General features: G+C 37.6%; 1 protein-coding gene across 2 annotated transcripts in view; it reads left to right on the top strand.

Moving 5' to 3' along the window:
- The window catches only part of SRP72 (signal recognition particle 72), a 28,714-nt gene extending 5,287 nt beyond the window's left edge, over window positions 1-23,427 (top strand). Inside the window, exons 5-19 of one of the 2 annotated variants that reach the window (XM_081940489.1) lie at window positions 978-1,089; window positions 1,919-1,950; window positions 2,611-2,735; window positions 2,827-2,884; window positions 3,067-3,198; window positions 4,321-4,449; window positions 5,475-5,547; window positions 6,314-6,378; window positions 7,064-7,159; window positions 8,235-8,338; window positions 9,974-10,051; window positions 10,235-10,372; window positions 10,596-10,629; window positions 11,211-11,371; window positions 23,151-23,427. In XM_081940489.1, the coding sequence (XP_081796615.1) occupies window positions 978-1,089; window positions 1,919-1,950; window positions 2,611-2,735; window positions 2,827-2,884; window positions 3,067-3,198; window positions 4,321-4,449; window positions 5,475-5,547; window positions 6,314-6,378; window positions 7,064-7,159; window positions 8,235-8,338; window positions 9,974-10,051; window positions 10,235-10,372; window positions 10,596-10,629; window positions 11,211-11,371; window positions 23,151-23,331 (1,518 nt within the window). In that variant the 3' untranslated portion in view covers window positions 23,332-23,427. Of the gene's footprint in view, window positions 1-977; window positions 1,090-1,918; window positions 1,951-2,610; window positions 2,736-2,826; window positions 2,885-3,066; window positions 3,199-4,320; window positions 4,450-5,474; window positions 5,548-6,313; window positions 6,379-7,063; window positions 7,160-8,234; window positions 8,339-9,973; window positions 10,052-10,234; window positions 10,373-10,595; window positions 10,634-11,210; window positions 11,372-23,150 lie in introns of both variants that reach the window. The other variant, XM_081940488.1, reaches the window with a different exon arrangement.
- Window positions 23,428-23,725: the final 298 nt, after the last annotated feature.

Raw genomic sequence — 23,725 nt, 5'->3', positions numbered from 1 at the left:
TAGCGTGTGCATGGAGTGATTGTGGTTGTATTTAAAAGTCTCACAGCCCAAGGATAGAAACTATCTTTAAACCTGTTTGTTCCGCTGGTATATCATACATGGACTAGCAATATATCTTAACATTGGCCATATCTCATAGTCAATTATCTAAATACCTTCAGGCATAAGATACTTCTCAAGTTCTGCCTGGGTTCCGCCCCAGAGAACACATGTAGCTCAAGCAATGTGCATTAGATTTTGAGGATCTATGTTATATGTATATTAGAGAAGCAAAGCCCTGGTGAATTACTTGTCTCTTATGAACAAGAAATCAGAGGAGACAAGTTTTCCATTCTGCAATTAATAGAGAATAGATTAATACATTATCTTGGTCTTCATAGTCAGCAAGATTACAATGCTTTCTGTAGGGGACCACTACACTGGCAGGTTTAAAGGCAAGAGTCCTATTAAACATTTGTAAGGCAGTTTTAATATGAAAATGTCTACTTTTATAAAAAATAAAATAAGGATGCTTCTTTTGTAGATGTGTATGCTTACACAGATGTACACTTGAAATACTGCTGTACTTTTCTGTCACTGGAAGATGGACCCGATACTCCCATCCTGTGGCCTATGGCCTCCTAAACTCTCCATATGACTCCAAGGTTGAGGTCCTTAGACACTTAAGTGCATTATGCTAACTGTTAGACGTTGTCCATCTAACTTACCAGTTATAATTTGGTTGTAACAAGAGGATGTACAGTAATCACTGTTAGCTTAAGTATGTTCATGCAACTGAAGGGAAGAGTTTTCCTCCATGAGATAGGAAGAAGTACTGTCCTCTAGCTCCACATGTAGATTTCACCCTTTCCTTCAGATGATCAAAAAGGTAAATTTTGAAACTACCCATTCATATTGGAATAGTTTAAATAAACAAGCAGATGCTATTTAAACTTATTCAAACTAAATTTCCTATTAATTAATTTTGCTCTGCTCAGGAAGACCTGGGCCTTCAGGAAGCTACCTATGAACTGTGTTACAATGCTGCCTGTGCTTTGATTGGACAAGACAGGTTGAACGAGGCAACGAAAATGCTACAGAAAGCTGAAGGTAATGAGTAGTAAATTTAATTGATCCCTTCCATATTTAGAAAAAAAAATATTTCACCTGGATTTTGTGTTTATAAGCAGTGGTATTCATTTTTTTAAGAAAAATAAATCTGAAGAAGTACATTAAAAAGATCATTCTTATGTCCTCAGTTAATTGCTTGATCCATCTGCCTAGTTAGTTGGTAGTAAATAGCCAGACTCAAAAACAGATTGAAACCTGGGTAATATCTTGGTAGACAAAACTAGGAAATTACAGAACTTCACCAGGTGTTTTAATGTACTTGTTAGAGCCACTTATATACACACACTTCATATTCAGGGCAAACTCATAATTGGGCAGAGAATAATGATACCACCTTTCACAGCCCAGTACTCCCAAATGTTTTCTCATATAATTCCATTTTTGTAGACTAGTGCGTTGAATGTTCATGTTGATGCTGCTACTTCTATATTGTTGGTGGAGACCGATGCATACAACGAGCACCAGCTTGGGGAAATAATAATGGCTCATCAGGAGTGAACTGCATTCTAATGTTTAAAGATGGTTTGCTTTCTGATTAGTTCTTCATTCTTGTCCCTAGAATCACTGCAAAAACAGCAGTATCTTGTTCACATATGCAGAGTCTAGTTCCCTATATATTTTTTGTTTACAGCAGTATAAAATAATCTAAACGCTTTAAATATAGCTCTATTTCTTATAAATCTTGAAACCCAAATATTTATGTTGGGGGAGGCGTAACTTTTTGACTTGCTAACATTCTGTCACTGCCTCAATGTTTGATTTGTGGTTTTGTATCTTCCAAAATTAATTTGTTACACTTTCCCTATAGATTTGTGTCGCCAGTCTCTCTCTGAAGACTCGGTAAGTGTTTCAGTTCAATTGAACAATATATTTTTGCATATTTTGTATATATGTAAATATGTTTAGTTGGTTGCAGCTGATATTTGCTATCCAAAGGTTTATTAAATTGGAGAAAGTCATTTGTGTTTTGTATTTCAAAACGTTTTAATGTTGTCTTTATATATTTTGTACTTATTCTGAATTTTAATTTAGAATTATAAACCACCTCAAAATGTGGGCTGAAATATAATATAATATATATATATATATATATATATATATATATATATATATATATATATATATATATATATATATATATATATATATATACATACATACATACATATAATAAATATATTATATTTATAAATATAATAAATAAACAGATAAGCAATTTATAAGAATCATTTCTGAGAGATTCTGAAACAGCACTCTTTCTGTTGAGCCTTTAACTAACATCATATCTAACATGTAAAATGTAGTAGTGAAAATCTAGCTATAGACTTGGTAGCAAGGTCTTTAAAAGATAAATAGTAAAATTGCCCGGTTTTATTGTTTTTTAAAAGTTTAAAATACTTGCAGTTACTGATTTGTAGCAAAATATATTTATTGTGTTTGTAATTTAAACTAATAGGATTCAGTTATCATAAATCATGTGTGTCACATTATTTGTTTTAGGATGTGACTGAAGAAGATGTTGAGGCAGAATTGGCCATTATTCATGGTCAAATGGCTTATATTTTGCAACTCCAAGGTCATACAGAGGAAGCACTACAACTTTACAATCAGATAATCAAACTAAAGTAAGTAGTTGTAAGTGTATATTTTGATAGTGCATTTAACACTTTTTAAAAATGTCATACTTTCCAAAGTGGATGTATTCTATTTTTACAGACCCACAGATGTAGGATTGCTTGCTGTCATTGCTAATAACATCATCACTATTAACAAGGTATGGAATTTTTGCCACAATACCTGAGAAGTCTTCATAATGTGATACTGTTTTGAACTACATTATATTTTTGTAAAGCTCCACCTTCTGTTTGCAAAGCATAAGATGAACAGATTGTCATAAGGCACTCATGAAATACCACATTTATGTTAATTAAGCATTCCATTCTGTACCTTTCACAGGACCAAAATGTCTTTGATTCAAAGAAAAAAGTTAAACTGACCAATGCTGAAGGTGTTGAACATAAACTGTCCAAGAAACAACTCCAAGCAATAGAATTCAATAAAGCTTTGTTGGCCATGTATACTAATCAGGTAATGTAGATTTTGTACCAGTTTAAGTGGATTGATTAAGCCAAGTCATCAGGTGATAACTCAGGAGATTGAATTCTAGTCCTGCCTTGGCTACAAAGCCAGGGTGAGTCAGTCTGTCTCAATCTTGGGAAGGAAGCAATGGCAAATCATTTCTGAAATCTTGCTAAGAAAACCTCAGGGGCTCATCCAGGCAAACACAAGGAGTCAACTCATTTATTATGTCACATGGCTTTGAAATACACAGCTTAAAATGTAGGAAGTGACTTCCTCACATAAGAAAGTAAACATCCATGCATATAAGAATCCTAACTTCTAAAGAAAGAGTAGATCAACAATTTCCTAAAAAGCAGAGAGCTTATGTTAGAAGGAAGCTTGTGATACAAGGGTACTGTCTGTAAAGAATTATGTTCTCAGTGGCTTTTCTTTCTCTAAAAAAGCTTTGTAAAATCTGCCATACAATTCCATGTATTGTAAAGAGCTGTGGGTCTAAAATTATTTATGACAGTTGCACTGTCCCAGGATCATATGATCACCATTTGTAGCCTTCTCAGATGGCTTCCAACAAGCAAAATCAATGGGAAAAGCCAAATTTGCTTAAGAACTGCATGATTAACTTAATAATTGCATTAATTTGCTTAACAACTATGGCAAAAAGGTGGCAAAATGGGTCAAAACTCCCTTAACAACTCCGTGTATACTATTTTGGAAAATTACAATAGCAATAGTACTTAAACTTATATACTGCCCCATAGCGCTTTACAGCACTCTCTGGGCAATGTCAGCATATTGCCCCCAACAATCTGGATTCTCATTTTACCAACCTTGGAAGGATGGAAGGCTGAGTCAATCTTGAGCTGGTCAAAATCGAACTCCAGATTGTGGACAGTGTTAGCCTGCAATCTAACTACCAGGGCTCTTTATTAATGTGGAGTCTACATAGGTTCTTTATTATAATTCCTACACATATATTATATTCTCTTTTGAGAAATGTTGGGCAAAATCACTACAAACTGGATATCCTGCTAATGTAGTATTCAAGATGTTTATTTGTTACATATATGTCTATCCTTCTTTATTGAATTGGTTTTCTGAACTTGACGATTTTTTAATCTTACCTCTTAGGCAGATCAGTGCCGCAAGCTGGCGTCAGGTTTACAGTCGCAAAGCCCTGAACACCTCCTTCCTGTTTTAATCCATGCAGCTCAGTTGTGTCGAGAGAAACAACATACTAAGGCAATAGAGCTCCTACAGGTATAGTTGGCTGCTAGAAAAAAAAATGCAATAAATTTCCTGCAGGGGAACAAATAAACATTCTGATACAATTTTTCCCAATGGTTTCCTTTTAAAGATTCTTTTATTTTGATATTTCTGTATATCACTGAAAATCATTTCATTCTCTAATAATCATGGTCCATGGTAAACTGTTAGCACTAACTGTATTTGTAGTCTTATTTCTGATAGAGGTTAAAAATAATCAATATAGCTGTAATGCTGTTAAATTCCTCATAGAGGTCTATATCAACCAACATCTTTCTCTGATCTTTGCTTAATTCCTTTTTACATTTTTGTGAATGAGCAAGAACTATTTTTCTTGCGGTTTTTAAAATTCACGAATAACTTTAAACTGTGACTGGTAGCAATTGCTAGTTGGAAGAACATTTACAGTTTTGATTAATGTTCGTTGACAATAACATTAGTAGAAATATAATACTGCACTACAGCTCCTATACTTCTAAGAGAAAATTAGTATATCTGGATTTGTTTTAAAAAACTTGCAGCATAGGCAATAAAGGAAGACACGATGAAGATTCATAACATTACTTCTGGTATAGAAAATAGAGATAAGTGTTCCTCATTTCCAACATTTAAATTTTGAGGGAAGTTCAAAGCCTATAAAAAGAAGTGCTTTTTGTATAGGTCATAGTTAAACTATCATTAATTCTATAAAGACTACTATTTGCTCTCAGTGGCTATTAAGCTTTGCAATCTCCCAGATCATAGGCTACATGTCTTGGATATTGCTGCTAGGAGAAACAGTGGAATTATGAATCAACGTCTGTGCTTCTGCTTGGCCAAATGCTTCACTAAGTGACCAATCAGCTTGATTCAGCAGAACTGCTTTCTTAGGCTTTTACAATTAGATTAGTCTTTTCATATTCACATCTAAGAGTTTATTATTGGGAGGTAAATATTCCCCTATGTCATAGTCACTCAAAATAAAGTTCCTATTTTGAAACAAAAAAGTCTGATTTGAATTATTTCTTTTTGCCCTGTAGGAGTTTGCAGATCAACACCCTGAGAAAGCATCTGAGATTAAATTGACCATGGCACAATTAAAAGTTGCTCAAGGTACTCTGCCCCCACTTGCCAATTCTTTAAAGAACTTTCATATGCTTAAAGTAGCGCTGTTACAGTCATATGTTGTTTTTTTGTTCAATTATTATCTCTGTGGAACATGTTGCTGTTTTCTTGTAAGAATAAATTAGCATTAGAAGAAAATAGGTAATTGAGCATCAGTTGTTGGGAGACACTTAAGCCAGGAACTGCTTCTTTTGTGCTTAAGGGTCAGATGAATTCTTTGCTTTATAGAAATACTATAAATTGAATACCATTTATGGTTGTGCATTTTTTAAATATTTTGTGTGAAGTTGGTTTTGATTTTCAAGGGAATTATATAAATAATGCTGTGACCAGAGTGACATACAAATTTGATAAATAAATAAAAACTTAACTGTGATGAATTGCATTTGTATTCCGTCATCTCTTGTGCTTCTAAGATTTCAGGCAGGTTTGTAAGGATATTTTTGTATTCATTAGAGGCAGAAGCCTTCTAAATTTTTCTATTAACTTTTGTCTGCTTAAATAATAACCAATATTCCGACAAAGCTGGCTTATGCAATGTTGTATGTCTGCAAGCCACCTGGAGTCGCTTCTAACAAGATTGGCAGCACACAGGTTTAATAATAAATAATTAAATATTGTGGTACACCTGTAGCTCTAACTGAAGATTTGTTTGGTGTTGCCCTCTTTCCTCTTATTTAGATGGTAAATCTAATGTCTAATAAAAGACTGGATAAGAATATTGATAATTATGTTCATTTGTTCTCTATCAAAGGCAGTGTCACGAAAGCATGCATCATCCTAAAGAGTATAGATGAGCTAAGGCATAAACCTGGCATGGTGAGTTATAGATATAATTCAGCATATATGAACGTAGTTATAAATTCCACGATAAAACAAGAAATTCAGAATTTGCTTTGGAAGTCATTCTAGCACAACTGACAACTAATTTGTACAAGCAGTGACATTGAGAATCACGACCAGTGTGCTATATATATTTGTTTGTTTGTTTGTTTGTTTGTTTGTTTGTTTATTTATTTATTTATGAATTTTTAAACTGTCAGGATGTCTCTTTAGTTATGCATAAGAACAAGAGTTGCAGCCAATGAAATAATAGCAATAACAAGTAATAGAAATATGCAATTTCAGTAAAAATTATGATTACAATAATTCTTGTGCTGGACATTTTATAGCAGTCTACTCCCAAAGGCCTTCTGGATTAGGTTTTTATGAGCTTCTGGAAGGCCAAAAGAATAGGGCTATTCCTTCCTTGGTATATTATTGGCAAGAAAAACTTTTTTGTTTATAAAATTTGTAGCATTTAGTTGTTTGATTTTATTTTAGTTCTGAGAGATACTTTATTTCTTGAGTAGTGATTAAATTACTCTTGATTCTATTCATTTTACACACAATTTATCCATGAGAAAGTTACAATTAAAACACAATGATAGTCTTTGTTTCAGCATTTATTACTTAAATAAATGTTCTCTTTCTGTATCGCCTATCCATTCCTGAATGGCTATAGATATCAGCATTGGTGACAATGTACAGCCATGAAGAAGATATTGACAGTGCAATAGAAGTCTTGGCACAAGCCATTGAATGGTATCAAGAATTCCAGGTAAGTTATAAAATGTAGATGTGATTCAAGAGATAAGGTGGTAATGTACAGTTATAGGAGCGAAGATCTTACTTTTGAATTAAATACAATTTTCTCTAGAATAGTTAGCACCCAGGTGTTTATTTTCTTAAAAGATTGCTGTGATTTCTTAAGCAACTCTGAGTGGCTTACAACTACCATAAAAATCAATAAAAACAATAAACAAAACTCTCCACATTTGAATAGTCTCTTTCCTCCTTTCAAAAAAATCTGCAATGCCATGGTTATTCCATAAGGTTTTGGGGCAGATTGAATATAATGTATGATTTAGAAAATTCAGAGAAACAGCAGAATAATCTATTGAAGAAGTGCAGATAGAAATAAGCAGTAGTTCTTCCTTTTGCATAGATAGATAAAGTATGCCTCCATTTATAATTAATAATAACATATCCCCCAGTTATCAGAGAGTTGAGACATTCTATGGCCTGGAATTATGCATTATCCCCATCTCAATGGATTACTCTTGTTAGGTGTTAAAATAATTCCACAACAATAAGTGATTTTTTATGTAGCTGTAGCTTTGTTGATTTGGGACAGAATTGGTAAGGAACAGAAATGTGTATTCAGGGAAAGGGTTATTGATAATTGGGAGGTACTGAAAGCAATGTACTATTTTTTAAAAAAATTAAAAAGTATATCATCTATCTTAGCCATTACTACATGCCTGCTTCCAAATTATTTCTTGAACTTCAGTATTAAAAAAAACTTGAGTTTCAAAGGCATAAATTTCCTCAGTGTTCTATAGGATACTATATTACAACAAATATCTATGTATAACAAAAATTATATATCATTTGTAAATTCTTGCCAACTTATGACATCTAATAAAAAGTTAAATATAAAAATAACCAAAGAAGATTATACATGAGCTTCAAATCGGGATATAGATTTGCTACTAAGATTGATACATAATAAGATTGATACATAATTGACTTTGGAGGCCCCTAACATTCTGAAAGCCCAGAGTAGGCATCATCTCACACCAGCATGTTAGTTGCTTTCAAATTAATTGTAAACAAATACTGTATTTTTTCAGCCCAAGTCTCCAATACTTTTGTCACTAATAAGAGAAGCTGCTAACTTCAAGCTAAAGCATGGCCGAAAGAAGGAAGCCATCAGTGACCTTGAGGAACTGTGGAAGTAAGTCTGTCTGAGAACCCCTAAAAAAAGAGGCTTACAGGAAGTGAGAAAGACATTCACAAGTATGCTCCTGAGCAAATATATTAAAAATAACATAAACTTTATGTTAAATCCAAACATGGTAGTAATTAAAGCACGGATCAAAATTAGACATGGTCTAGTTTCACAGTTCATAACTTTGAGACAGATGGACAAAAATAATGATTCTCCTCACATTTCAGCCAGGCTAGAAGTATTTTGAGACATTGTTTAGGAAACAAATCTCAAGGGTTCCTTGGTAAATACTGAAAGAAAAATTCACTACAAATGTGGGTTTAACCTGTGTGTTTATTAATAGGCTTTAAAAAGCAATTTTTAAAGCAATCAAATATATAACCTGTAGGCCAACATTCAGATAAAATTTCATTGCTTTTGATATTTCATGATCAAATTCCACACTTTTCCTCTTTCCCAAGAGCAATTTCATTCTTTTGTTAGAGAAGTTTGTCTTTTCAGTTAAATACAAAGTCCCATGGCTCCTTGCCTCCTACACTCTTGGTAGTTCAGTGGATATTCTATTGAATTTAAAATTGAAACATTATTCCTTACACTATTCATTAGATTTTTAAAAAATTGTTCTTGGACTAAACATTTAGGAATAAGCAAACTTATAATCTTCCTCTTAGAGAACATATTAGCCACCCTGTGATTCTTTTTAGTTTGCAAGCATCTGATGTATAAAATCTGACTTAGGGTACTGCCACTGCACTAAGTGCTCTCTAGTAAAAATAGATTTTTGGATGAAATTTAGATTTTTTACCTTACTATTTTTGTATACAGTGGTCATGTTTTGTTACAATAATGGATCTGCTGCTGTTGAGAGAAATTACTATATCTGATCTTTGTAATAATCCTGTGAAGCTGGTCCCTGTTGAACTATTTTGGCAGATTTTGTAGAGCAGAGGCAGCGCTTTCCACAGTAGTTGGTGGTTTTAAATCTGAATCAGTATTCAACCTCAGTTAATTCAAGTATAGTGGTACTTCAGTACTCATTGTTAATTGGTTCTGGGAGGCACAATGAGTACCCAAAAAAATACCACACAGGTTTTTCCCTTAAGGAATAATGTTGTGAGTCATGAGGCAGTTGACACTAACAAGTTCTAGCTTGTGTATTGAGTACCAAACAAAGGATGAGTACTGGGACTAAGTTTTCACATCAAAATGCATTGAAACCAAATTTGATGAGTTTCAAAGCAGTTGAGTACCAAAGTATCACTGTACTGTATTGATTTATCTCAAGGTTGTTTCTAGCTGTAGCTTAAATAAACTTATTTCATCCAGCAAAATCTTAGGTTTGTAGCCATGCTGATTCTTGACCAAGTAAGTGAGGGTTGCGTTAATAAAACAATATATAAATCATCTTAATCCAACTGGATTTTCCTGTCTCTTTTCTGATATGGATGTAGGTGACAAGCAACTGTGAGCTACAGCTAGGCTTGACGTAAGAAATAAAGAGGCTACATAGTTCTTGAAATATTGCTTGTAATTCCCACGGGTTTTAGCACTGGGATACTTCATGGTTGCTGCTATCCAGAAATAATTTATCTGCTGTTAGTGGAAAAGATATCTGATTAATTCAGCTCTTTATTTTCATAGACAAAATCCAGATGATGTCCATACCTTGGCTCAGCTGATTTCTGCCTACTCACTGGTTGATGCTGAGAAAGCCAAAGTGTATCCTTTCTATGAGATTGAGGAGATGAATCTACAGGCAGTGTTTGGTCATTCCATCAAGTAGACCTGTTTGCTACAGTAAACTTGTACACCTTCATGTTGTTTGTTTCAATATTTAAATCATCCGCTTGCTTTTACTTATTTTATCTATATTGTTATTCCTAAGCTCTTTCCTTGCAATAGTCTCAGCAAACATCTGCCTTCTTCAGACACAATGTCTTTGAAAGTAGATATAGAGGCACTGGAAAACTCACATGGAGCAACATACGTTCGGAAAAAAGGCGGGAAACCCACAACTGAGAATCAACAAAAAGAACAAGGGTAAAATAAGCTTTCTAAAATGATTATAAAATGAATTATAATGTCAAGCAAAGGGGATATGGAGAAGTCCAGTTCCATAAACAAAACAAATATACTGGTTATACATTTCTTTCTTTCTCCCTTTTAAATTCTAAGTCAAAGTCCTAAAATTTATCTTGGGCAACCATTAACTTCGAATCTTCTCATGCTCTTCATTTCAAACATTTTCTTGCTTTTTTTTTAGACAAGGGGATGTTAAGAAAAAGAAGAAGAAGAAGAAGGGTGAGTGTCTTATTGCTACAGTACTAGCTTGTTGTAAAACATACATTTGGGGATTTGGTTATTAGGACCTAAACACTTACCAGCTAAAAATAAAATTTAAAAATATAGATTTTATTTTATTTTATAATGCAGCATTAGCTGTAGCCTCTTACTAAATTATTATTTAGAAGGTAATACATTTCTGATATCTAAGTGCTGGATGAAACAAGGAATACCTGCTATCCTGCTTCCCAAAAGCAATTGTTTAGTCACAACTGGATGCAAGATTAGATAGATTTTGGTAGTTTTAATGCATCTTCTAAACTTCTAAAAAGACTGTCATGCTTGAAACAAATCCAATTTCCACAAGCCAGAGTTTCATCTTTGCATAGTATGCTATTTGTGCTATTGTATTACTGCAAAAAGGGACTTTTAAAAAAGGCATATAGCCTACAATTAATATAAAAGTCATAGTCCCATACATAAAACATTTGGATTATATGAGTTTTGCAGTGGAATAAAATTTTGGGTTATTTGAGTTTTGCAATGCAGCTATTCTTAAACATACAAATAATCATTTTATTCCAAACACTATATAGGAAAACCGCCGAAGAATCATGATCCTAAAATGACACCTGATCCTGAACGGTGGCTTCCAATGCGAGAACGCACTTACTATCGTGGGAGAAAGAAAGGCAAGAAGAAGGACCAAATTGGTAAAGGAACTCAGGGAGCAATGACAGCAGCTTCCTCTGAATTGTGAGTAACTAGTTATCTAAACTTATGGATGTCAGTTTTTGGCCTAATGCTACCCAAGAACTAATACAGGTAGTCCTTAACTTACAAACATTCATTTAGTCACCATTCGAAGTTTCAACAGCACTGAAAAAAGTGACTTATGTCCGTTTTTTATAGTTATGGCCACTTGGCAACAGGAAGCCAGATTCACTTAGCAACTATGTTACTAACTTAACTAACTTAACAACTGCAGTAATTCACTTAACAACTGTGGCAAGAAAGGTTGTACAACTGTTACGCTTAGCAGTGAAAATTTTGAGCTGAGTTGTTTTGTAAGTTGAGGATTACTTGTAAGAAGGATGAAAGGATAGATATTTCATGTTAGGAACAAAAGATGGTAATTCTTTGCTGTGATAAATAAGCACATTGACCAGGAATCTGAAATAATTTTATATTACATATATAGTTGCGTTTAGTTAACTTATAATTAATTCCAGTATATACAATGGGTTGAGAAAAGGAAAGATAGGTGAGCATTTTATGTTGTAGACAAAGGGAAAAGTAAGTTATAAAACAACAACGTTCTGTTCTGAATTATTTCTTGAATTACTTTGTTTGCTTGCATAAGTTTACTCATGGCTACTTCTATACACAATATTCTTATACATACCTTTTCGCAGATGTTCTCTTTTAAGTATTTTATCATTAATGCTGTCAAGAAATTGCTTTCTACTATCCTTGGAAAAGCAGAGTGTGGGGCAAAGTGTTGCTGCTTAGTTAATTGACATGTTGTGATCTGAAGTGCTCAGGGCGATGAGGTTGCCAGTTTAAAATCATTTAATATGGCTTCCTGTTTTGTCCCATACTGAAGCAGACAAGGCTTTTCTTTTTCTTTTTTTTTTAAACAAAATTTTATTGGTTTTTTAAAAAAATATTCAAGGAAAGGGGTACAAATTTTGACAGTTACATTATGCAGGAAATGGCCCTCCCCCCATTCTCATAACTTTCATTTACTAATACATTAGTTTGTTATTACTTGATACTATTTTGTCAGCATATAAACTTTTATCTTAAACTAGTTTCAATCGTTTTATATCACACGGATTTTCAACTTCATTTTTGTGATCTGAGTTTTCTCAATGTTGCCTCTTCTCCCCCACCCCCCGCCCGGCAGAGCTCCGGCACCTCCCGTGTCCTTTATGTCCGGTGTAGTATCATCAGGTTTATCTAGGCGGACTTTATTTTTTTCCATGAAGGCCTCAGCCTCAGTGGTTGTGTTGATTCTAACTCTCGTGTCCTTTCAGAATATTAACATACCTTCTGGCAGCAGCCATCTAAACCACACCCCTTTCTGGTATAATTTATTCGCTAAGAGCGAATATTTTTTTCTTTTATCTCTAACTTTCTTTGGGATCTGTTTCAGAATGGCTATTTCTCTATCCTTGTATTTTAGTGTTTGCCCCCTTTGTGCACTCAGAATCTCGTCTCTTGTGGTCTTTCTAAGAAATTTAATATGTACCTCCCTTGGAACATTGTGTGTTCTAGCATATGTTGAGTTTACTCTATAAACCAGGTCCATGTCCCACCCCATCTGTTGTCTGTCTTTTTTAATAAATTCAGCCAATATATTTGCCATAATATCCCTCAAATTTTCATCATCAGCGTCAATTACATTTTGAAACCTAAGGAAAAAAGACATTCGTTCAAATTCCGTTTTTATCTGGTGGTTCTCAAGTTCTGGATTTCCTTTCTGGACCCCCTTCACCTCTCTCCTCATCTCAGCCGCCCCCTCCTCCAAAAGTTCCAGTCTCTGTGAGTTTTGGATCACATGCTCTTTATTCTCTCTGAGCTGCTCATTCATTTCTTTCAATTGATTTTTTAATTCCTCCTGCCCCTTTAAGAGTTGTTCAAACATCTGTTGAAAGTCCACCTCAGAGGGCTTTGGCTGAAACAAAGAAGTTGGTGTCTGTTGTCCGCTGGGGCTGGACATTGAGGATGTTGGGGCGGAGCCCGCAAATCCCGGCTTCCCCGGTGGTGGTCTTTTGGGTGGCATTGTGGTAATCAAAGCTCAGAGATAAAGATTTCAGTACAGAGAAGAAGCAACTGGGGAGGTGGGTAGCCGAGAGAGATCGCGAGGCAGGGAGCCCAGACAAATAGGGACCTAGGCAATAAAGCAGTAAAGTCCTTTGTTCCAAGTCCAGGATAAAATGTAACATGAGACTTCTCTGAGTGCCACGGAGACAAAGACAAGATGCCAGCAACTTCTGTGGGTGGAGTCAAATTTCAAAGTACATGAAGACAGCGGAAGTGTGCCATCTTGCCCTGCCAGCTCCGGGATCCAAAGGCAAAACTTTTCAAAGTTTTCAAAATAGAACAGATCATCACCTCATTTCACAGTTGCAGTAAAGGAAATCTGCTATTTGCTACGAGGGTGATTCCATTCCAGGGCTCCCCCCCTCCTCTTCTGGGGGCAGGGAGCAAAACAGTTTCAAGCCGCTTGTCCAAGGGGGGGGGAAATCCCCCTCCCTCCAATCACACTTCCCAGCCACAAGTTGAAAACCTTTCCAAAGAGCTGACAATCTTTTTATTTTCATTCAGTCATCAAAGGGAACGGGGGGAATTCCATCTCACCGCACAGCAACTGCATCCTTTGAATCTTGGGTTTCATCCTGCTGCCTCAACGCGAAGACGCTGCGGCGCCTCCCCTCTTGCCTCCTGGTGCCTAGGGCGATGCGGGGGGAACCCTGGCCGCCGCCGACACAGGGGATCCCCCGCTACGCCGCCCCCTCGGCAGGAGCCCCTCCAGGGTGTCCTGTGCCCCCCCCCCCCGATTAAAGGGGAGCCCACCAGGAGTGTGCAGGGCGAGCAAAGCTTGCCCCAGACGAGGCTTTTCTAAGTTTGGGTACAGGTAGTCCTGGACTGCCCATTTAGCAGTCTGAAAGTATGCAAATTTGAGTACATAAATAAGAACCACTTTGGTGGGAAGGTAACAGGGTATCATGTACCTCGTCATATAGTTTTGCTGGCCACACGATGATGGAAATGTCTTTGGACAATGTTGGCTCTCTCGGGTAAGAAACAGAGATGAGCACCGCCCCCTAGAGTTGGATACAACTGGATACAACTGGACAGGGGAAAACCTTCACATTCACATTTGACTTATTGACTTATGACCTGTCCTTAAAGTACAACTGTCATATAACACCAGGGTCATGTGATTATAATTTGGGCAATTGGCAATTGCTTGCGGTTACAACTGTTACAGCATCTTGTGGTCACATGATTGCAATTTGTGACCTTCGTAGCCAGCTTCTGATTAGCAAATTCAATTGGGGAAGCCAGATTCACTTAACTGCATGATTTACATTAACAGATGATTCATTTAGCAACCATGCTAAAAATGGTCATAAAGTTTGGTCTGATCATTAGATAATTTATTTATGACTACACTGACAGATATTCTCATCCCAATATGGTCATAAATTGAGGATTACCTGTATTGCCTTCTTAATATTTGAATAATATTTTTTTAAAAAAACTTTTTTATTTATTTTTAATTTTCAAAACAAACATAAAAATCCTCCTTCTTTACATACCGTAGAAAGTGTATCAGTTGGTTAAAAAAGGTTTTTGTGCATCTCTTCTACCGTCAACAAGTATAATTCATATTAACTCTAGTATCTTAACTCAAATGTTTATATATATTACCACCATCATACCTCCACTTTTATTTGACTATAATTGTTTAAACGTCCTTCATCATAAAATATAGCAGAATTTAATACATAACCACATTCTGGCATTTCATTTATTTAGTTATAAAATCCTTCATTAACCCTAAATCCTTATATCCTATTCTAGCTAAAAATCCATAATATTTATTAACAAAGTTTTCTAATCCTCCTTTCCAAATCACTGTTTACAGTTTACATCCATTTCCCTTATATTATACCCATACATATATATAGATTATTATCATTATCCTTTCTTTATTTGGCTATATCCTACATCATAACATTTCCCCCCTAATGATCAAAACTTAACTGTGTCTAATTTAGTTCTTTTTTTAATAATAATAATAATAATAATAATAATAATAATAATAATAATAATAATAATAATAATAATAATTATTATTATTAGAAGTGTATCACAGCGGCCAGTTGTTTCGCCGGATTTGGCATTGATTACTAGTCGGGCCCCACCCAGGGGCCTAGGACGTCGTAACGTATTTTCGTAATATACGTGCAGATCCAAGCAGTGCAGCCTTTTGCATTTGACTGATGGTGATTTTGTCAATTTTTAACTGTTTTAAATGTAATTCCAGTGCTTTTGGAATAGCACCCAGTGTGCCGATTACCACTGGAATTACCACTGCTGGTTTGTGCCATAATCGTTGAATTTCAATTTTTAAGTCCTGGTATTTTGCGATTTTTTCATATTCCTTCTCGGCGACCCTGCTATCACCTGGTATTGCGATGTCTATGATTGTAACCTTATTTTTCTCAACCAGTGTGATGTCTGGTGTATTATGCGCCAGTATTTTATCCGTTTGTATGCGAAAATCCCACAAGATCTTGACCATCTGACTCTCGATGACTTTTTCAGGCTTATGTTCCCACCAGTTTGTTGCTGTTTTAATATTATAATTTTTGCACAAATTCCAGTGGATCATTTGTGCCACTGAATTGTGCCGCATTTTATAGTCAGTCTGCGCGATTTTTTTACAGCAGCTGAGTATGTGGTCAACAGTTTCATCAACTTCTTTGCAGAGTCTGCATTTGGCATCATCAGAGGATTTTTCGATTTTGGCCTTAATGGCATTTGTTCGGATAGCTTGTTCTTGCGCAGCCAGGATTAGTGACTCTGTTTCTTTCTTTAATGTACCTGTTGTTAACCATAACCAAGTTTTTTTACTGTCCACTTTATCTTTTATTTTTTCCAGAAATTGACCATGTAATGCTTTGTTCTGCCAACTCTCCATTCTTGATTTTATCACATCTTTTCTGTATTCTTGTTTCGTCTGTTGGGCCTTCAATAGATTTTTGTTCTTTACTTCGATTAATAGATATTCTTGACTTTCTTATAATAATAATAATAATAATAATAATAATAATAATAATAATAATAATAATAATAATAATAATAATAATAATTGACATTTATATATAATCCAAAAGGATTTCTAGTCTTCCCTTCACGGGTATCATTCAATATTCATATCCATTTATTGCTTATCATAACACTACACATTGTATACAGTATTATCATTATCAATTTTTTATTTAACTATACCTATTATCACTAAATTTCACTAGGTTTAGCTAGTAATTTTAAATTATACTCTTCCATCTATCAACCTGTATCTTTCCAATAACAAAACAATCTTATGTCCTCTGCCATTTGTGGCATCAATCTTCTGAGCTTCTTCTTGATCCGCTTTGTATGGACTATTCCTAGCAACTCCTTGCTTGTAAGATCTCTCATATAATCCTGATGCCCTCTTTCTGTTTCTTTATTCCGCTTATCTTTAATTGTCAGCAGTGTTATCCATATTTTTGCTGATAAGGTTTCATAGTCCATAAATTCTTTACTTTCTTCTTCTTCTTCTTCTTCTTCTTCTTCTTCTTCTTCTTCTTCTTCTTCTTCTTCTTCTTCTTCTTCTTCTTCTTCTTCTTCTTCTTCTTCTTCTTCTTCTTCTTCTTCTTCTTCTTCCTCTTCTTCTTCTTCCTCTTCTTCTTCTTCTTCCCCTTTGAAATAGATTTCTCTCCATTTATTTCCTCTTTCAATATTCCATTCTTTGCATTTTCAAAAACAAACCAATTGCCATAAATATCAGCAAGTTTAATCGCTTTATATTCATTTTCCACTTCAATTCTTTGGATTTTAATCCCCTCATTTTGCATTTGGTGAACATCATCACATTTTTCATCACATTTTTCTGATAGCTGTTCCAAATAATTCAGTTTTTGTTCAATTCTCTCATTTATATTTGTTAGTTTTAGTAATTCTGAAAATATTGTCTGCAAGCTTACAATCTCTATATTTTCTTGACATTCTGCCATCTTAAACAAAAGCGCTCTCGCTTGGAAGATTTTTTAAAGTTAAAACATGGATTCACAAAAGCCGTTTCCCCCCCCCCCGCTTCTCTGGTTGAAAACACGCTTCAAAGGGACATTTGGCTTACCCCTATCGCTCTGTAACGAGCCGTCAAAACAAACCGTGAAGAAAGGGAAAAGTTCCGCTTGAATACCCAAAGCTCCAATCAAAAAAACCTCCCAGCACGTAGTGCTTTTAAGATATTTCTTTTATACACACACACACACACACACATACATATATATATATTGTATTTCAAATTAGAAAAGGAGGTCCAGTCCTTAAATGAATTAAAAAAAAAAATACTCACAGCGATGAAAGGGGAAAGCTTTAGTCTATAAATCACAGAGAGTCACAGAAAAAAAAATAGAAAAAGAAGACTTGATCTTTCCATTTTAAAAGGCTTGTAAAGATTCCATCCATGAAGATAGCATATTAAAAAATGGGATAACCACTGTCCAAAACCGTTACAAGTTTAATTTCGCCGCTTGATTCTTCTACAATTTAAATCAATTTTTAAGTTTTTATAGGTAGTCTCTCTTTTAAAACAATAAAGATTCCTCACCAGCTGGAAACACTTTCACTTTCCATTCCTTCCGTTTTGGGGCCACCACAACTTCATTAGCCTTGGCTGGATTTTTTGTCACTGGCTTGAAGAAATTTCTCTTGCATCTTTCAGGATTTTGCGATATCCCTGAGATCAGCAAGACACATTCTTCTTGTTCACTGTCTCTTCGGGACAGTTTAGATCCATTTGGACCCCCCCAGTGGCAAAAGTGTCGACTGGGATTTCAGAGCATTGAGATCGCATGTCGTGCCGTCACGACTTTGGCCCCGCCTATCTGAATAATATTAAGGTACTGTGCATGCCCTAGATCAATGATGGCGAACCTATGGCACGCGTGACAGAGGTGGCACACAGAGCCATTTGTCAGGGCATGTGAGGCGGTGCCCTGTTAGCTGGCCAGTGCTCATGCACGCGCTGGCCAGCTGAGTTCACCCTTTTTTAAAGCCATTTTTAGCCCTCCCCAGGCTCCAGAGGCTTTATAGGAACCTGGGGAGGGCGAAAAGAGCCTCCCCCGCCCCCCCAGAGGCCCTCCGGAAGCTTCATGAGCTTCCCTGAAGCCTCCGGAGTGCAAAAATCGGGCAAACCGGAAATTCAGGAACGGACTTCCTGTTTGCTCGGAGGTTCGTTTTGACTGCTCCGGGGGCTTCAGGGAAGCATCCTGAAGGTCCCTGAAGCCTCCGGAGGGCTTCCGGGGAGGGTGGGGGGGCTGTTTTCACCCTCCCCGGGCTCCTATAAAGCCTCTGGCGCCTGGGGAGGGCGAAAAAAGCATGCAAAAAATGGGGGGGGATCGTGCCTGTAGTGTGCGCATGTGCACTGGGGGGTCACACATTGCATTATGGGTGGGGCACGCCTGCACACGACCCCCCTGCACTCCCCCCACTTATGGCACGCGATCCAAAAAAGGTTCACCATCGCTGCCCTAGATGGTGTCCTGTCACGTTTGAGGAGAACTTCGGGAAGATGATTTTCCTTTTCGGGTTATGCAGGGGATACCCTATCCCATCGTCGGTTCCAGATCCAGCTATGGGAATTTCTTGGAACATCGGGGGTGTTATTTCCTGCCTTGTAGCCGGAACGTTGTGAGTGAAACGGGGCGGTTGGCGGTGAATGGAGAATGAAGAGTGTTTTTTGGCTGCTGGCGTGGGTTTGGACGGTGGGGGTGGCGGGGCTCCCTGCCTGGGGTTTCTGCCGCTGCCGCTGCCCACACCAAGGTATTATCCCGGTTGCTCCCCCCTCCTTATGGACGTGATAGACAGGATTAGCGGGGAGTGGCTGAGGCAGCTGGCATGGGCATTGATGCCAGCGGAAGATAGCTTCGGTAGTTGGCGTGGGTGCGGTTGGAGTGGGGGAGGCTCCTTTGTTGTGGCCCCCACCGGTATCACCGCCGTTGCCTGGGCCACCTTACTGTGCCATTTGGCCCCTCTCCTTGTGACATTATGGATTGGGTTAACGGAGTGTGGCCGCGGCGACGGATATGAGTGTGGCTGGCATGGACGGAGCTCAGTTGGAGTTGTTGGAGCAGCCACCACTTCCGCCGTTGTCCTCACCGCCGCCATCATTGGCCGCCTCACCAACTCGCAAGTTATCATCTGCTGCGATTTTGATATCTGACTGTTACCCTTACATATTGTCTTCAACATCGACCATGGCTATGATGGACATAAGCCTCCCACTACTCCCCTTGAACACTTGAACACTGTCGGCTGTTCCCCCTTGGATATGTCATCTACCCGTTCCATCTCCCTTTGATGTCACTCCTTTTTGGTTGATGCCACACTCTCCTCTGTGTTATACTGCGACAGAACTTTACTTCCTTCGGGAACTCCCCCTTTCCTGGGGATGGCCTTCTTGCTTATCAAGACGCTTCCTTAATGATGGCTCTTGGGATCCCGAGGGGTGGCATGCGAGGAAGAGGCTTCTTAGGGTTTTTTTACAGGGTTTTTTAAATCAAATTTTAAGGGGTGGGCGGGGGGGTTGATTCGGATGGCTCAGACAGGCTTGGGGGAGAGTCTGCCAGGACACAGGCCAGAGCTAACTAATGGGAACGGGTCGGGAGTGCTGAAAAGGGTTGGGATTCCGGGAGAGATATTAAACCATTCCATTGGGGGGTTTGCCACTTCTACTGTATGCGGGAGGGGCAGATACGGTGGGAGCCTAGGGCCAAATTATGTCCGGGTTTGCTGTTTAAGAGCGATCGCGTGCTCCGACCCTCATTGCTGCTCTCGCACCCCTGCCTATTAGGGAAAGTCTCAGACCTCAGGAGGTCACTGTGCCTCAGATAGGCTTCAATACTGCTACCCCTCGCCGCAGGGAGGCGGAACCAATTAGATGGTTCCGCCCCAGGCGCCTGATGGACCCTGAAAGGTTGCTGATGGAGCCTGGGACTTTTCCTGAATCCCTTGCTCACAGTTTGACCGAAGCCCTAGCTGAAGCCCGGGATAGGGCGGCCACTGGGGCTTTGGACCACGTTTTGTCTTTACGGCCTTTGACCCAGTGCCGATCCCGGGTAGCTTCCTGGTTTACCGAGGAGCTCCTGGAGATGAAACGCAGGAAAAGACACCTAGAGAGTGATTGGAGGGCCAGCGGGTCTGAATTTGACCAAACACTAGTAAGAATTCATATTAAATCCTACTTAGTGGCGATAAAAGCGACAAAACGGCAACATTTTTTCGCTCTTATCAATTCCGCAGATAACTGCCCAGCCGCCCTGTTTAGGGTGACCTGCTCCTTACTTAATCAAAGAACTGGGGAAGACCCCTTGCAGGGTAGGGCTGAGGAATTTGTTCAGTGTCTGCAGGATAAAATTGCTCAGATTCGGACAGGCTTGGACTCTGACTGGGTAGATTCGGGCGAGTCGACGGGGATGAATCTTATGGAAGCTATCTGGGATGAGTTTGACCCTGTGACTCCCGAGGGCATGGACAGGATTATGGGGAGACTCAGCGCTGCCATTTGTGTGCTGGACCCGTGTCCGTGTTGGTTAGTTTCGGATTCCCGGGAGGTGACACGAGGCTGGCTCCAGGCGATTACCAACGCTTCATTGAGATTAATTAATTTTAATTGTAAATTTTAATCTAATTTCTAAATCTTATTGTTAATGTCTATTGGGTTTTCTAGATATTCTATTTAATCTTTCTTTTTACCTTTTGTAATATGTGTTTTTATGTTGTACGCCGCCCTGAGTCCTTTGGGAGAAGGGCGGCATATAAGTCCAATAAACCTAACCTAACTTACAATACAATAATACAATAGTAGAGTTGGAAGGGACCTTGGAGGTCTTCTAGTCCAACCCCCTGCCTAGGCAGGAAACCCTATATACCCTTACAGACAAATGGCTATCCAACATCTTCTTAAAGACTTCCAGTGTTGGGGCATTCACAACTTCTGGAGGCAAGCTGTTCCACTGATTAATTGTTCTGTCAGGAAGTTTCTCCTCAGTTCTAAGTTGCTTCTCTCCTTGGTTAGTTTCCACCCATTGCTTCTTGTTCTGTCCTCAGGTGCCTTGGAGAATAGCTTGACTCCCTCTTCTTTGTGGCAACCCCTGAGATATTGGAACACTGCTATGTCTCCCCTAGTCCTTCTTTCTCTTAAGCTAGACATACCTAGTTCCTGCAACCGTTCTTCATATGTTTTAGTCTCCAGTCCCCTAATCATCTTTGTTGCTCTTCTCTGCACTCTTTCTAGAGTCTCCACATCTTTTCTACATCGTGGTGACCAAAACTGAATGCAGTATTCCAAGTGTGGCCTTACCAAGGCATTGTAAAGTGGTATTAACACTTCACGTGATATTGATTCTATCCCTCTGTTGATGCAGCCTAGAACTGTGTTGGCTTTTTTGGCAGCTGCTGCAAGCTGCTGGCTCATGTTTAAATGGTTGTTCACTAGGACTCCAAGATCCCTCTCACAATTACTACTATTGAGCACAGTACCACCTAAATTGTACCTGTGCATTCCGTTTTTGTTGCCTAAATGTAGAACCTTACTCTTTTCACCATTGAATTTCATTTTATTAGATAGTGCCCAATGTTCAAGTTTGTCAAGATCCTTAATAGGGAAGGCAAAGGACAAGTCTTATAGAATACATTGCTCTCAAAGAATGAGCCTGCAAACAAAAGCGTGAAGTGGCAAAAAATAGAATCTGAGAAATTCTCACTTTGTTCCAGTTCTTGAAGCCTAGCTTTCTATTCATACATCCCCTTTAGTTCCATTTCTGCAGCTATTTCTGCTGTTTCCTGAGCAGTTCAGGCAGAAGTTGGAGGGAATGGAAGGTTGTAGTTCTGTTTGGAGAAATAGTAATCTTATCTTTTACAGTTAGGGAATTCCATGGGAAATTTTGCTTTTTAAAAGGCTTTGAAAAGTTTTGTGTTAGCATCGAATGGTAGCATCATATCTCCATCTTTAGTCACCTCTAATTATGGGGCAAAAGCTGCTGCATAATTGGTTTTGAAACAAAGAATCTTTAATAAATTTGGCATACCAAGCAGCAAGCCATCACAACTATCTTGCTTACTTCCCCACTGCTTAGTGGACATTATTGGTCAACTATATATTGCTGTGTGTCTCTGAGATAAATACTCTACAGCTTAATAACAAAATTGTTTAAAAGTTCTTTGATTAGATTTGGAACTCAGTACAGACTGTCAAAGATAGTAAGTTGACAGATAACTTCTTGTAGATAGAAATTAATCCTTGGAAAATAGCCTTATATACTATTTAAATGCTTGTCAACCTTACAGAGCTTTCTAGACGAAGAAACCAGTGCCATGTTGGTCTAAAACTTCTTTTATTACAATAGCTTTAGTAACAAAATATTTCAAATCTGAATGTGCTTCCTCCTTCATTTTATCTTTGTATGAATTGGTGAGAGGGCTATCTGAAGTGTTTTCCCAAGTTACCATAGTTTCTGGGAAAGGAGTCAGATCCCACTTGTCTGATTGTTTCCCTGGTAGCAGTTCTTCCAACTGTCCTCCAAAGCCTCTTCAGTTCTTTGGAAGCAAAAGTTAGAATTCTTATGTAGTTTATCTGTGTTGAATATGTGAATACTGTAATTTCTTTGCATGTAACGTATTTTGGTCTGTTTGTAGGCATAAACTAAAAATCAACTTTATATTATTCTTTTTTTTTTTTTTGCAGGGATGCTAGTAAAACTGCTAGTAGCCCACCTACATCCCCACGGCCTGGCACTATAACAGCTATTCCATCAGCATCAACAAGCAACATGATACCACCCAGGCACCAAAAGCCTCCTGGTGCAGCAGCAACAAAAAAGAAACAGCAACAGAAAAAAAAGAAAGGTGGGAAGGGAGGCTGGTGATCAGGACAAGCAGTTGAAATTGCTATATTTTTTTTCTTGTTATGACAACTATGAGCATAATAAAGGTCAAACAAAAACAAGGTGAATTTTTCAAAATTGTGTTTGGTCTCTAAAAATTTTTTTATAGAGAAAGGTTGTTTTTGTATTAGAATCCATTGTTGGGGGCATTATTTATTTTTGAATTAACTGAACATTTCAAGGAGACATTTAACTAAATGGGAACTGAATAGCAACGCTAAGAAGGAATTGAGTTCTGATTTTCTTTTACTTGCAAATGTTTTAAAAAGAATGTCTTCAGCTGATTTTTCCACATGTTGACTGGCTAGTAGCAACTAGCATAGATTGCTAGATAGACTGTTTATGGCACTGAATGAAAAAATAAAAAAAGCCTGGA

The sequence above is a fragment of the Natrix helvetica genome (genome assembly GCF_964273705.1).
Source record: "Natrix helvetica genome assembly, chromosome: 2".
NCBI classification, from domain to species: domain Eukaryota; kingdom Metazoa; phylum Chordata; class Lepidosauria; order Squamata; family Natricidae; genus Natrix; species Natrix helvetica.
The sequence above is the reverse complement of the archived record's forward strand: the minus strand, read 5'-3'. Positions and strand labels throughout refer to the sequence as shown.